The following is a 16,192-nucleotide window of genomic DNA, read 5'->3' as shown; positions in this document are numbered from 1 at the left end:
TCTTCTTTTTCTTCTTCTTTTCTTCCATTTTTATTATTATCTTTGTTGTTGTTGTTGTTATTGTTATAATTATTGTTGTTTCTGTTGTTGTTACTACTACTACTATTACTACTACTGCAAGTAGTAGTAGTAGTCTTCTTCCGCTTCTTCTTCTTCTTCTTCTTATTATTATTATTATTATTACTATTATTATTATTATTATTAGTAGTAGTAGTAGTAGTAGTAGTAGAAGTAGTAGTATCATTATCATTACCACTGTGATTGTTGTTGTTACAACTGCTACTCTTCCATTTTATTATTTTTGTTATTATTATCATTATTACTATTATTGTGGTTGTTGTTATTATTATAACAAGTGTCATTATCAATCAATTTTGTTTTTGATGTTGATGATGTTACAATATCTACTACTACTCTTCCATTATTGATATTATTATTGATATTATTATTATTATTGTTGTTGTTGTTGTTGTTTGGTTTTCCCAATGAAAAGATGCGCGGTCGAGCGGACGTTGCGGCCTAACGTCCAGTCACGTGACCGGGCGTTAAACTTCAACCGAAAACGAACCCGTCTGTTGGAGCCCCCCCCCCCCCCCCCCCTACGAGTGTGTGCGTGTTTGTGTGCGTGTGTATGTGTTTGTGTGTGTGTTTGTGTGTGTGAGTGTGCAGGTTCGGTAGAAATCTCAGCGTCCATGTCCGGGACAAAGTCTATGAGTAACGATGGTGAGTTTTTATCAAGTAATAACACAATTTACACACAAACGTTACACGAGAGGATCGTTGTGTTCTTGTTTGTTTGTTTTTTTTTAAATCACTTTCCGATCACAGGGGCGTTTGTTTCTGTGTTTATTTACCTCAAGATCAGACTTATATTTGCCCACTTTTTTACTGGTCAACAGCTACAGGTGCAGTCAGATGCCAATATATAAAACATGATTGCCTTGATTTTGTATTCATTATCCTTTTTATTAGCTTGCTTGTTTTTCTCAAGACTGTTTTTCTTAAATGCGTCTAGTGATTCAGAGTAGTTTAGCAGTTTATTATTGCCGCCTTTGACAACACTGACGAATGTATTGATCCATCTGTGCTGATAAAGCGACATAGCCACCTGGAAACAGAAGAACCGCAGCTCAAACGCATCTGAGTGTCACATGATCAGTACCCAATGATCATGATCATTGGGTACAGAAGTGGACATTGTGGACACCTATAAATACCTGGGTGTCCACTTGGACAATAAACTGGACTGGACCTTTAACACCAATGCCATCATCAAGAAGGGTCAGAGCCGTCTGTTCTTCCTCAGGAGGCTCAGATCTTTCAAGGTCTGCAGGACCATGCTGCAGATGTTTTACCACTCTGTGGTGTCCAGCGCCATCTTCTACGCTGTCGTGTGCTGGGGCAGCAGGCTCAAGACAGCTGACACCAACAGACTCAACAAGCTCATTAGGAGAGCTGGGTCTGTCCTGGGAGTGGAGCTGGAGTCTGTTGTGCAGGTTTCAGAGAGAAGGATGATGAGGAAGCTCCTCAGCATCATGGACAACATCCATTACCTCCTGCATGCCACGTTGGTGTCCTGTCAGAGCTCTTTCTGATACCACCATGTAGCTCCACTGAACGCTACAGGAGGTCTTTCCTACCTGAGGCTATCAGACTTTTTAATTCCTCTTCCCTCAGCCACAGGGAATCTTCAATCTTTGTAGTTACAGTTAACAGTTAAGACAATTCATATTTCATTGTATTTCTTTTTCTTCCTCCTTTCTACTATTATCTGTTACTGTTATGTTTTTTACTTGAAACTCTGGCACAACAATTTCCTTCGGGATAAATAAAGTTGTTCTCATCTCATCTCATCAAAGAAAACCCTCCGGCCTCGAGCAAGCATGACACGCCGCGGGCCAATCGGGGCCGCCGGCGCAGAGCCCTCGGCGAGCTGTCAGACAACGAACCGCCGGGTCAATCCTTCAGCCAGGTAAGGAAGGTGACGGGGGCGCCGATGGGGACATTGAATTGGGATTCGGAAACGCCTTCTTGCTCCTTCATCTCCGCAGGAGAACCATTTCTCCAAACAGAGTCCGGACGGCTCCCGGCCCGCCCGCTCGGGCGCTCCGTTCGGCTCCAGCGACGATGTGTCGGCCCAAGAAGTCGACAAGATCCCTCTGGCTGCGCTCGGAGAAGACGCTCACCCCGCCGACAGCTCCTTCAACTTGTCCGAGCTGCAAAGCGAAGACTGGAAGCTGCTGCTGGAGCTGATTCCAAGTGGGCTTCCCCCCACGGTCAGACATCTACATTGCTTCTTTGTAATGTCTCACCTCTGAATGCTCCGCTCTTGTGCTCGTAGGTTCGTGCCTGGACGTTTCCATCCAGCTGGCAGAGGACAGGCCTCTCGTGTTGGAGTACACGAGCGAAATTTTCTGGAACATGCGGGACAGTGAAGTGCGAAGTTGTCCGGTCGATCCAAATCTACCGTTACTGTTCAGTTGCTTTTGAATCGCGCACATTTAAAAATGAGCGCCGCCCCCTTTTTTTTTTTTTTTTTTTTTAATTTTAGTCGAGGTTCAGCTCAAAGCCTGGCTTCTTCCAGCAACACCCGATGCTCAGCTGCGAAATGCGCGGCATCCTGGTGGAGTGGATGCAGGAAGTCCTGGAGGAGTACAGCCTCCAAGCGGAGACTCTGTACCTCGCCGTCAACTACCTGGACCGCTTTCTCTCTGCCACCATGTCTGTAAAGATAAGCCAGCTCCAGTTGATCGGCACGGCGTCATTATTGATCGCCGCGTAAGCCTGATCGGCTGAAGATCAATGTGAGAAATCCATCTCATTCCCCCCCCCGACTCCGTACCTGAAAATGATTTCTTCCCTCTTCTAGAAAATATGAGGAGGCCACCCACCCGTCGCTGAGCAACCTGGTGTCTTCCACCGACAACACCTACACCAAGCAGCAGCTGGTGTGCATGGAGAGCTTCATGCTAAAGGTTCTGGGTTTCAGGATGTCGGCTCCGTCCGCGAACCAATTCCTGCAGCTTTACGTGTCCGTCCACGGTGTGTGCGCCACCACCAAGAACCTGGCCCTGGTGAGGAAAACATCCACACTTAGATGGGAATGGATGTCCCAGACTGGGTTTGTAATTTCTGCTCTTTTGCTGTTAATGTGTGTTTTTTCACTCTGGCAGTATTTAGCGGAGTTCAGCCTGCTGGAAATCGACCCTTTCGATCAACACGCACCATCCATGGTGGCGGCCGGAGCCTACTGCCTCGCCAATTTCACCATAAACAAAGCTCTCTGGGTGAGGATATACAGATGACTGTTTTGAGCGTTAGTTTAAAAGTGTTTGGCGAAACCGGACTTCAGAAGCCCATCTTTTTCCAATTTCTAGCCCAGCTCCTTGCACAACTTCACGGGTTACACGTTGGCCCAGATCCAGCCCTGCCTGATGGACCTCCACAAGTTACACACCTGCGCAGAGACACACCCACGACGAGCCATCAGGGACAAGTACAAGAGTGTACGGTAAAGATGGCGCATGCGGCGTTTTTATGGTTATTTCTAATTTTAAAGGCGATTACAGTTTTTCTGCGACATTTGTAACATTCTTGAACCTGTCTCCTTTTTCAATTAACAGGTATTGCCAGGTTGCTACGGTGACGCCAGTTCCTGCGCTGTGTCTCCAGTGACTCACGGCGTGGCCCTTCCTGTGGAGCCGACAGAGCGTAGCAACACTAAGAAACAAAAGACACGTCCGTCAGCGCATACCGCACATACCGTGTTTTTCTCAACTCGTCTTCTATCCAACTGAGTGTAAAATGAAACTGCGTTAGTCACTGATTTTATTCTGAAAGTCTCAGCCGTCAGTGTTGTTTGGGTCGCGCCTGCGGGAGGTGTGGCAGTTCCAGCAAAGTTAGGTAACATTGCAATCACAACGAATTCTACCATCTGAGCAGAAGAGCCCGAAATAACACATAACCTTTTTTTTTTTGTAGTTGTTGGATTTTTTTTTTTGTTTTCAAAGCAAATTTCACGTGGAGGTGAGCGGGATGATGGTGGGTTTCTTTCACAAATGTCTAGATTTATACCTAATTTCATTATTGTCTTACACTTGATGCTGTGAGAAATATATGTATAAACATTACATTTACTTTAAGTACTCCAGAGCTATGCAAGGTATAATCAGTGCCGATGTAAAGCTGTTGTATCTGCTGTGTTGTCGTTCATAAATAGTATCTTTGTAAAACAGCTCTCTGCTTGTTGTGCAGGTTTAACCTGATAATCTCTTCTAGTCAACAAATGTAAAGTTTTTTTGACACATGAATGTGAACTGTTGGCTTATTCTGTCACAGCTGACCATGGATTCGCTCAGAAGTTTCTTCCCTCGTTTTTGTGTCCAACCTGCATCGAAACGCCCAACATTGTTATTTATCAGGCCGTAAAATCAATAGCAAAATAGCAAAATTACAACTAAGAACTGCTTTATCTATCTATCTATCTATCTATCTATCTATCTATCTATCTATCTATCTATCTATCTATCTATCTATCTATCTATCTATCTATCTATCTATCTATCTATCTATCGAATGTTCATATATAATGAAATCATACACACAATTATCAATAGTTATTAAGTAGTTTTGTTTTTTTTTCAAAATAAATGTATATAAATGTAACACACACATACATTCATATATAGATTGCTATTTTTCACATTTTTATTTTTTTTCGATGGCTGGAATAATTTCACTGAAATTGTTTTCATCAGATTTCTCATATTTCTTGATCACATGAGGAAATATCTTTTTTTTATAAAGTTGACTGATTGTCCATCTCATCTCGTATTATGGAAATGGTGGAAGTGAATATACTGATGGCAAAAAATATTCGGAAATACAAAGGAGTCGCTTACAAAATAGGGAAAGTCACTTGATTTATTTATTTGCCAGCTGTTTGGGACTCAGTATGTGTAATGGATGTGCGGATGGAAAAAAACAATGCTGTATCTGATATTGTGCCCACCCCTAGATGGATGGCATATACAGTAAGTCATATATCTTAGTGAGTTATCCTGGTTAAAAATGACTGTATAACATACATGTGTTTTGTAATTCAGTTATTCCTTCAGGATTGCTTATTCAATATCCCAACTGACACGCTGGTCTCTGCGTCCCTGCAGCTCGGTATGGTGGAACCCGCAGAGCTGCTGCTCATCAAGGACCAGTATGAGCAGGCCTTTCATTGTCTGAGCCGTGGGCTGGTCGCCGAGGGGGACGAAGACATTCCCAAAGCCTTGGCACATTACAAAAAGGCTCGACAACATCTCGCCCAAGGCCTGGAGGTGCCCACCGGGGGGGAAAGGCATGAGGGACCCATCTGGGACAGGGCCAGGCAACTTCAGCAGAGGATGAGGGAAAGTTTGATAACTCTCAGCACCCACCTATTTGACCTAGAGACTTCCAAGCTGGTGCCAGAGGAACGTAGAAAACAACTGCTGATGTGTCTCACTCCTAATCTTTATCAAGCCCTGGAACTTCCACCTCGCCGCAGCCCCCTCCGTAATCTGTACCCCACTTTACCTCCTGCCGCCCAAAGCACAACACCAGCTGCAAACGCAACCCCTGCCAGACCCGCTCACCCTCCTCCTCTAGGCAGACCGGCGCTCTCTGCTGCGACCCCAGAGGCTGTAGCCATGGCAAACCCAGGGGACCAGCCTCCAGCCTACACTCCACAGCCCACCGACGGCCACCGCAGCCTGGCCTACGGGCCAGACGGGAGGTCCGGAAAGCAGTTTGGCGCGGGGGAAAATAGAAACGAGCTGCTTTTCATCCCCTCGGGAGTGCAAATGTTTTTTGTGGCACCGAGCGGGCAGGTCAGCTCGCTGTTTTACCCGGGCTACCTTCGCATCATCACCTTCGACTGCCAGCACGAGGCTTCCACCGCCCGGAGACCCCCAGCCTTTCTAGATGTAAGTACAGAATACGTAATAACAGGCGTGTGTATGTCTGTGTGTGTGTGTGCGTGTGTGTGTGGGGAGGGTTGCTAGGTGTAGTCTACTGGGTGTGTGTCCGAAGGAGGAGAAGGTGTGGATGGATTACTACTATTAAGACAAAGAGTAAAGGTATAAGTTTCCAGTCAGTTTGAAGTCAGTTGGACCAACGTCATGCGTTGAACAGTAAAAAGAAGTGTCAAAGAATGTAGTCTTGCCTTTATGATTTGACATTTTATTTTTTTACTTCTAATTGATTTTAGTCTCGGCTGTTCCAATAAATTAACGATGAGAATCAAGTTATAACCTGCTGATTTTTGTTCCTGAATTTATAGAGTGTCAGCGCTTGTGTCGCACATCTGATAAATCTTCTCCTTTAATGATTTTTTTATTCGTTTAGATCCGGGAAACAAGCAGGTAATTCTCGATGATGTTTTCTGATAGAGATAATATAAACTTCCATATGATGGATCTAATGTAATTTGTCATCTATACAAAGTGTGTATTATGTTGTGCTGTTTACCGCCGTTAAACCCATGACTCTGGGCCTGCTTTGTTTCTTGCAACAACAAAGGTCCCATTAACAGATGACTTTGCACTTCTATTGTGCTGCTCATAGGCGCCAACACAATGGAGCGAGTGGAGCAAATGCATCCCTATTATTAAATTCGGGAGAGCGAAGTTGGGCTTTTGCAAACCCATTATTTGCCGTTTTTGAGAATTACTTATCATGAGGCAGTCTGACAATCAGTTGACTGACTAATATAAAGCCACCTAACCTCTGTTCTACAATACTCTTTGCATAGAAATGCAATGAGTTAAAATATACTGAATGTCATCCATGATTTAAAAAAAAAATCTAATCTCTGCTCTTTAAAAGCATTTGGTCTAAAAATGACATGAAATGTATTGATTATAACAATCTGAAGAGCAGAAAACATCTCACAACCATGAAGGAAAAGCACAGAATGACCTTAAAAAAACACAACTGATCTTTAATGTGCTCTATAGATCAAGTATCGAGTAAATAGATATTTGTAGAAGTTGAGACAAATTTACCGAGAAATCAATATGCAGTTATGTCAAAATCAACACTAAATGACAGAAAAGTTCACACAGAACAACTAAAAATCTGTGTAAAATTAGAGAGCAGTTACACTAAACAACAAAAAATAAAAGTTTTTGACGTAAAAAACAGAATTCTGCATTCTACGGTCTTACAGAATAAGAGTTGAATTAAACTCCTATTTACAACAGACTTTGAAATGTTTCAGCTCATATAACAACATCAGGAATCATTTACATCACAGCTTTTAAGATAAACCCTTCGCAGCAGCCGCTTAGATCTACGGCATGTGCACATTTCCACACATGCACAGTGTCTGAACTGAGTGTGCGTGAACAATCAGCTTCTCTGGCAGCAGGGGATGAGGTCAAAAAAGGAACCAGTGCCTGCGGATCACCCCAATAACTTGTACAGCTTGCTGAGTGTTGAGTAGGTGAAGGCCCCGCGACCGGAGTACTAGCACAAGGCTCTAGCAAGACCCTGTGAAGATTCCCAAATTACTTTTTTTTTCTTGGAGGGAATTAACTAGAGAGACGAGTGAATGGTTGTTTGTCTTTACATGCGGCCCCATGATCAACCCCACCTCTCAGCCAATGACAGTTAGAACAGGCTCCGATGAATTTGATGAGCTGTTTTGTTATGAAAGTCCAGAAATATTCTCAGAGCTACAAAAACTTTGCCTGAGGATGCGCAGAGAACAACTGAATTTGTGTTTTGGCCTTAAATATCGCACCACCATTAAACAATCTTCACCTCTTCTACCAAAAAGTCAGATGCCGATTTGGGAGAGAGGAGCATATAGTGGCTTGTTTCTCTGCAAACTCCCTCAGCCTTAGCCTTATTAAATATGTTTTAATTGTATTTTGCACAGAATACCCATTTCCAAAGGTTAATACCAGTTTACTCCAGAACATTGTCAATCATCATGAATGGCTGATGAGTGTGTGTGTGTGTGTGTGTGTGTGTGTGTGTGTGTGTGTGTGTGTGTGTGTGTGTTTCCAAATTCACTTACAGTAAGGTTCAGAAAATTTAACTCAAATGCAATGAAACCATTTTATTTCTAATCGATATAATTAACTTAGTATTGGAATGACAGTCCAACGTAAACAGCATCAGACATTATACAACAGACAGACTATCTATTTGACAAAAGCCATTTTGGAGAATCAACAATATATTTTTAAGAGTATATCATAGCTGGCTTGGATTCCAACAATAAAGTGCCAAGGAGGAACATATAGGAACCAAACAAACAGTCTTTTTTAAGAACAAATGCCATTTTGCTGAATTTCTCCTCACCTAAACCATTTAATCAAATCACCAACTCCTCCTCCTGAGCCTCTGTTGTTACACGAAGCTGCTGTTTCTTCATCTCCTCTATGTTTTCTTCAAGGTCACGCAGCTGAACCAACTTCTTTTCTTCTTTTGGGAATATGAAAGAAAACAAGATCAGGGGTGTTGTATCTACGCATGAACAAAATCAGTGACAGGGTGTGCTTGCAGAACACATGCATAAATTAAACTAGTGTATTTACCAGCTTGCAGCAGCTGCTGCTTCGTATTTTCTGCTGTCACGATTTCAGCTGGGAGTCTTTCTGGAGTCTGATTAACAATTTACCACCATCATTAACGGCTTGAATAAATGGTACATTTCAACCACACAGATGTGGTGAAAATAATGTTGTTTGTTTTTTTTTAATTAATAAATGAACTCACAAAGATGGAGTAAAGTCTCTTGTGCTGCTCTATCAGTTGATTTATATTATTTTCAAACTTCATCCTGTAAAGACATGGCAAACCAGTCAGGTGTCGCCTGCTAATCAGCCATCCATCTATTGCATTTGTTAACACATTTTATTAAATAACCACATTGATTAATGTTGATTAACGGTAATCAACCACATTGATTACCGTTGCTTGTGCTGTTTAAGCTTATATTCCTGGATTTCACAACTGTACTGTCTCAGCATTTCTTCACTCTTCTTGTTCTGCTCAGCTTGGCTGCAACACATCCCAGTGCAAAGAGACAGTTGTATTTATATCTTTGATATATCTTTGTACATCTCAATATGTACAAAGATTCATATCTACATCAAGGCTCTAACACAATATGTTGTTTTTAGAAATGTCAGTATCATGAATATCTATGAAAAGGGAGTCAGGATATTACATTTACAAATTGAAGACATATAAAGTGTAGAAACTTGCAATGAGAGACATCTGATAGGTAGTAATGCATTTAAAATAAAAAACGAGGTTGTCTGTCACATAGATACTGTCAGAATGCTACCCAAACTGGTTATGACTGATCATCAGTCGCACGGGACCTCTGAAAAACATGGAGGCACAGGTCTTATTGTAGATGTCTATAAGCTTTTAATATAACGTTTACCTGGCTGACTCCTGCTCACACTCCTCAAACTGCAACTGCAGCAGCTGGCACAACTCTGAAGATAAACACAGAGACATTCTGCTTATTCATTTATAATCGCCTCCTGTCAATAAATTGACAGATAAGAAAATACCTTCTTTTTCCTTGCAGATTCCCTCCAACTGGGTTGCTTGCATTTGTACTATAAGAAAAACACTGACTCATAATATACAGTACATTAATCAATTTAATAGCAATAGGATGGTAAATACAAGGATAAGCTGTTAGACCGGGATAAAATGCCTCTTAAAAATGCATCCAAAGTAGTAGTACTAGTCCTGCAATTTACTGCTTTTTAGCATTAATTTATGATTTCTATAATTAATATACCACAAGATAATAAAGTCTAAATTATAATTGTGCTTTCATCTGTGCCAAACATCCCAACTCACACACTGCCAGGCTATGAAATATCACAAAGTATTTAGTAAAATCAGTTTGGTTATGAAGAAATGCTTTGACTTCATTACTCACAACAGGCTAAAGACAGAATACTGTGCCAGACTGTATACACGCTATTCACAGGACTGCAAAGTAATATGATGGAAAGCTTTAAGGGTGTTGATCTCAGAGTAGACAAAAAATATTTTCACTTGTGATTTTTTGCCATCATCAAGCAGTCCCTTTTTGCTCGTGATTCTCACTCTGACAAACACACAACACACACACACACACACACACACACACACACACACACACACACACACACACACACACAATAAATGTGAGCCTTACACTCTTTTAGCTCCTTCTGCAAAGATTCACTGATTGATTCCAGTTCCTTGATTTCTTGTTCAAGAACTTGCAAGATAGTACTTTCTGTATCAAACCACAATTTTACCATAGTTACACTATTGTCATATCAACTGATGCCATTTAGAACCTTGATGCCTCACATAAAACATTTTTTGAATGTGTATTACAGTTTATTTCAAAATTTCAACATATCACCTTTAAGGCTTAGGAGTTTTTCCATCAACTTTTCAGCTCTTGGGTCCTGCATGGCTCCACCTGCCAGCAACAAAATAGACATATCTGTTTGTCTTTACTGTCATTCACAGGCAGATTACTACATTTACAAGCTAGACCTCAAAAAGAACTTTTCAATTTTTTTGCTGAGCAAGTACAACATTGAAAGGTTTTCTAAAATACACACATGCTAGCCTAAGCTAGCTGAATAATCTCCCCTCCCCCCTGTATTTAGCTCACCGTTTAGCCACTTTCTATTCTTAAAACATAAAGACACCATAACAGGACATTTACGTGAGCGTGGCCATTTAACATTTTGTCAATGAAATGGAAAATCTCTAAATGGCTTTCATTAAGATTTAAAATAAACACTTAAGTAACTAAAGTGATTATATTTAAAAGGGTGTCGCCTCACCAGTTTGCTCACTCATGTTCAAACCAGGCTAATTTTAGCCTTAAGCTAAACCTCCCTGGGGCTAACAGATTAGCGTACCGAAGCGAAAGGGCAGAAATTCAACATCAAAAGCATTTGCCCATCACTACAAACAATACTCAACAGAAAACATAGTTCTGCACTTGAGAAACAAAACTCACACATTTTTCCCTTTGTGTTTTAATTTCAAACATAAATGATAACGTTTTTTTTTCCTCTGAGAAAGAGCGCGACAGCTTATTCTGGAGAACTGAATCATGCTCTATGGATCTACAAGATGTACATACAAATGATGGGGTCTTTTTGTTTTTTTTGTTTTTGTTTTTGTTTTTGTTTTTGTTTTTGTACGTGAACCAGGTTTGTGGCTGGCTGTATCCATTGACAACAGACACCCCGGTGCTCCTGGCCAACTCTGGGATCTTCATGTTTCCTGACACTCTGGCGGAGACACCGGGGTCTTACGTGGGCATTGTTTTGTCATCCGAGCTTCCCGCCGTGGACAGAGACACATTTCAGGACCTCATACTGCAGCTGACTGAATTCAGGATCCAGGTTAGTCTTCTCTGTCATTATGAAGTTTTTTTGTGACTCCCTGTCACCATGTAGAATCTGGATTTTCACAAACACACCCATTTGTTTCACTTAGCTCTCAAACGACGGTTTTTGAGCACAGTGGTTTCTGTGTCATCCATCATCATCATCATTCTAAGCCAAATGACTTATTTGTGAACAGGAATGTACATACATTCCTGGGGTTGATTACAGATTTTTTTAAACATTAGCTTGACTTAATGTATTGTTCTGACAGAGTGCTGATGGGGCAGGGTCAGAGGTCATCAGCTTGGGTGAGAAAGTTCCCCTCAATCCCTCAAAAGAGCAAGCAGTGGCAGCCGGTAAGAAGGAAAAAACCCCAGTTCCTGGGTGGAGTGAGAAAATGGGACAAGGAATCTTGAGTGGTGAGTAACCACTTAAAATAGCACTACGCTTTTGTGACTTGCATGACTCCACCTAAACTAGGCATCCAGTATATATAAATTAATCTGCTGACATAAAAATGAACACTAGAAAGAAGTGTTTATCAACGTGACAAGAATTTTGCAGAAAATTACATTGGCAATGTGAAGTCTTCACCCAGTATATTTCTGTTTTTAGGAGCAATGCGACTGAGCCAGGGGTTTGTAAAAGGCGCAGAGGCCACTAGTAGGGCCATTCATAAAGGAGGATTTAAGATCCGTGACCACTTAACACCTGAGGATACACCCTCAGAGGTGAAACCAGGTGTCACCAAAGGTCTGCATGTGGCCAGACAGGCTACCGGGGGTGCTGTGCGAGTCAGCCAGTTCTTGGGTAAGATCTTGCCAGAAGTGCACACAACATGTAATTAACGTTGAAAAAGATTGGGAAACACTATAAAAAATATATAATAAAGATGTTCAGTTCATTCAATGAAAACATTTTGGCCAAAACTAGAAATTATTGGAGGTACTTCAACATCAGCTTGACTGCTCACTGATCCACATGTGATGGTTCAACTGTGCTGAAAATGTATATCTTATCTACTGGACGACTGTGCGTTAATACAGTAAATGGTGTAAGCACGGTGGCAGGACATGTGGCAGAGAAGATGGCACCTCATGTGAAGAAACACGGTGCAAAGCTGATCCCAGAGTCCATGAAAACAAGAAAGGATGGCCAACCTTCAACTCTAGACGGGGCAAAGTTTGTGGCATCCAGCAGTGTACAAGGTACTGGTACAAAGAACATCCCAATTACACCCCCTTTTACACGTTATTTGGATAGCTTATGCTTTGAGTGTATGTATTACTCTGACTGTGTTTATAAGAACTTCATGTACTTCTAGAATATCATGATATTTGGAAAACATTTTTCAGATCAATATTGATGACAATATGACATGAGGAATGCATAGTTAGATGTCAGTTTCACGGGAGCCACTTACCTTTTAAAGCCATGATTTAAAATGTTCGAATGATACTTTAGATTGAATCGTAGACAATAGGTGGCAAGTTTTTTTGTTATTTTCTTGCTGACGTAAAGCAGCTTCTCAATGGGCTGTCCTTGAAGGGTTTTCAGATATTTGCTCAGTATCGTAACTGTTATACAGATTATTCATCTGCTTCAAGGGTACTAAATACATATATGTGCATACTTATTTAATTTACACCAAAACCAGGTTTCTCGACTATTTGGTCCAGTCTGGAGACCGGAGCAAAGCTTATCGGAAAGAGTGTCACAACAGAGACTGTCACAACTGTGAAGTACAAGTAAGTATTGCCAATCGGCAATAAAAACTACTCATTAATTGACTGTCATTGACCTGCTGCCCCTTAAGCTCTTTCCTCCTGTTGTCACCTTTACCTAAAGTGAATTTCTTAATTCAGGGACTTGCCTCACTCTCGCTTACCTATGGTACTTTGGGGGAACTGATCTGTTTTCACACCTTTCTTTTCAGATTTAAGGGATTAGAGAATCTTATAAATATGTCCAAAAACATGTGACTGCATGCAGAAGAAGGGCAAAGACCGGTGAACTAATAAGTGACTCTTCTCATCTCGTTCATCTTCACTTTTTTTAATCCTAAGGAATCTGAATGATATGTTATTCCAAAGCATATTTCATTCTACTAATACCGAAGTATTCTGAAGAAATGGTCTCATCAGACTGATTTTCATTCAAATACTGACACCAGTTTTAGCTTGTTTTTTGACATGATGTAACTTAAGCCTCTGGTGTGTGTCTTTCATGGTGTGTACATGTCAGCTGCTTGCTTGGGCAGGGTGATGATGGTGGTGGTGGTGGTTCTGGTGGTCTGGCTGTTGATACTTTTTGTCACTGGGGATGACTACTAATAAAGCTGCTACAAAGTCAAATATGTCTATGGAGGTTTTTCTTCACCTTTCCGCATGCTCTGTTCACATTAGCCCTGGGCATCCATCTTATATTTATTGCATCACTCCCGATCACAAAATTACTGTTAAATCTGCACGACCGTATTACTAACTGGCAAGAAAAAACTTGAAAATGAATGAGACACTAGCAATATGTTTCCTCAACGTTATGGAACCCCCTCCCCCCCCATCTTTAAACCTTCATAGTTAAAAATATATTTAAACACCTTTGATGTGATTAATGACTTTTCTTTTCTTAATCGTAATATTTTAGATTTCATACTTCTTTCACTTTTTTGTGAAATATTAAAGTAAAAACTCCTCCCATGGACTTTCAGTGTGTTTATTGTGAAGGTTGAAAGTATCACAATCACTTTTCTTTATCTAGTATCAAATTTCTGCACATATCCAACTCCTCTCTAACTCTACAATATGATTCATGGTGAAGGTATGGTGATGATGCAGGCCAAGCCACAGACACTGCCCTCCAGTCAGTGGTCAATGTTGGAGTGACAGCATACAACATTGACAATCTAGGTGTCAAAGCGATCCTGCTGACCGGAGGCAAGCAGGCGGCCAAGGCCGTGTTGAAGAGCCCTGAGGAAAGTGAGGGGAAAGAGGTGCAGAAAGAAGTCCCTCCAGCAGAGACTGCCGTGAAGGTCGTACAGGAGGAGAGGACAGAGGAGAAAAGTTAATGTTATCCAAAGTCTAGCTGATTGTCATATCAGAGGTGGAGGTGGCTGGAAATCATAGATGCAAGGGATAAAAAGTAAAGTTAAAGGCGCTTTCACTATTTATTTGCCAGTGTTGGGCCTAAAGAATATCATGTCTGTCATTATTGCACATCACATATTTGCGTTTATATATGCTTATCAGATACAGTGCGTCATATACAGTATGTATGATGTCATACACCACCCACTACTATATTTTATGCCATTGCCAATGTGTGTGTGTGTGTGTGTGTCCAATCAATCCATTGGCTCTTACAAGTGATTCACTTGGAAACCTGGGGTGGAATTTGCATATAAATAAAGTTAATTTATTAATGACAGAGATTTTCCATATTTTTTCAGGTTTTCATGAAACCATTTTAACAATGGCGCAATTATATTGATAACTATTTTCGAGACTTTCTTTTGTCTCATTCAAATTGTACTTTCTTAATCTTTAATGACAATTTAAAGAGACTTAGTGAGATTTATGTGCAAAAGCAGGTACTCATGGGCAACCTTGCCAAGAAGACTCGTTGTAATTTATGGTAAGTAGCCTCTGATGAAACGCTCACTGAATGTGAACGCTGTTTCATGGGAAAACTTAATAGGGGGTAATATTCGAACAGTGTCGCAGCTGTTCAGTTGAAAGCTTGTCTGTTTGAATAATGTAAGACTTCCATCATCCCATAATGCACATCCATCTACATTTAAATTCAGCCTACAAAGTAAATGTGTCAGCCAGACAAAACAATACATTAGTTTAAATAAACTAAAAAAGCTTTACTGAAGGAAAAGTGAGTCTGCGACTGATTTGTAAGAGATTGGGAGATATGAACATCTGAATTGTCCAAAGGCTTCATTAATTCTGCCAACTCCTTCACAACACTTCAGATCAAGTAATTCCTTATCAAACTGTTTGATTAAATATCCCATAAGTTTAACTCAGTCATTCACTATACAGCTCATTCTGCACCCAGGGTCACAAGGGGTCGGGCTCTTGTGGCTGTCAGTGTATTCTCCTCACTGTTTGCATTTTCCTGCACTGTTTACACCTGTTTACAACAGTATGTTTAGTATTAATTTATTTATCACTACTTATGTGACTGCACTATGGACAGCAAAGTAAGAATTTCATTGCACAGGGAAACTTGGTTTCAGACTGTGCACATGAAAATAAACACTATGAATCTTGAATCTTGGGTGAAAGGACCAGTCATAGAGCAGCATACAAAGACCAACAACCATTCACTCTCTCATTCATGCATCATGTGTTATTGGTCCGGAATCCACTGGCACCCCAGATTAATTCTGCTCTCTTTAAATCCCAACTCATATTACATCTGTTTAAACCAGCCTTTTTCAGCTGATGCCAACTGCTCTGTCACTTTTGTTTTTACATATTATAATTTTATTACATGTCATTACTTTTTGTTTTTTTAATTTTTTGCTTTTGGTTTAATTGTATCGTTTAAATGTCTGTACGATGTCCTTAAGTGTCGAGTAACGTGCCTTAAATAAAATGTTCATTAATATTATTATGTTATTGTTTTTGAAAATCGACTGCGTTCAAATCTCGCGCGATTCTCCGTCACTTCATTGAAGCCCACGTGACGCTGACCGGAAATGGCCGTCACCGCGGAAACCAAGGTAACAAAACGCGACATGAGTTGACCCGAGTTTTTTTTTTCTT

General features: G+C 40.9%; 1 protein-coding gene across 3 annotated transcripts; it reads left to right on the top strand.

The window, feature by feature from the left end:
- Positions 1 to 3,744: 3,744 nt before the first annotated feature.
- On the top strand, positions 3,745 to 16,028 carry sparta (spartin a). Of its 3 annotated transcripts, none has more exons than XM_086176763.1 (8): positions 3,745 to 4,026; positions 5,169 to 5,957; positions 11,235 to 11,429; positions 11,686 to 11,833; positions 12,030 to 12,224; positions 12,461 to 12,622; positions 13,072 to 13,162; positions 14,235 to 16,028. In XM_086176763.1, the coding sequence occupies exons 2-8, from the start codon at positions 5,175 to 5,177 to the stop codon at positions 14,479 to 14,481; spliced, it is 1,821 nt and encodes a 606-aa protein (XP_086032889.1). In that variant the 5' UTR covers positions 3,745 to 4,026; positions 5,169 to 5,174; the 3' UTR covers positions 14,482 to 16,028. The 3 variants fall into 3 exon arrangements, with proteins under 3 accessions (XP_086032889.1, XP_086032888.1, XP_086032890.1); XM_086176762.1 differs by having other exon boundaries at positions 3,927 to 4,041; XM_086176764.1 differs by lacking the exon at positions 14,235 to 16,028 and adding an exon at positions 13,351 to 13,774 and having other exon boundaries at positions 3,933 to 4,041.
- The last annotated feature ends 164 nt before the right edge of the window (positions 16,029 to 16,192 follow it).

The sequence above is a fragment of the Fistularia commersonii genome, chromosome 29 (assembly GCF_037954325.1).
Source record: "Fistularia commersonii isolate RoL2024-O1a breed Wild chromosome 29, RoL_Fcom_v1.0, whole genome shotgun sequence".
NCBI classification, from domain to species: domain Eukaryota; kingdom Metazoa; phylum Chordata; class Actinopteri; order Syngnathiformes; family Fistulariidae; genus Fistularia; species Fistularia commersonii.
Note: the sequence above shows the minus strand (reverse complement) of the source record. Positions and strands in the feature narration are given on the sequence as shown.

Coding starts and splice junctions, on each gene's coding strand:
- sparta (XM_086176762.1), top strand. Junction 5,958..11,234: donor GACCCCCAGCCTTTCTAGAT/GTAAGTACAGAA, acceptor TACGTGAACCAG/GTTTGTGGCTGGCTGTATCC. Junction 11,430..11,685: donor TGACTGAATTCAGGATCCAG/GTTAGTCTTCTC, acceptor TTGTTCTGACAG/AGTGCTGATGGGGCAGGGTC.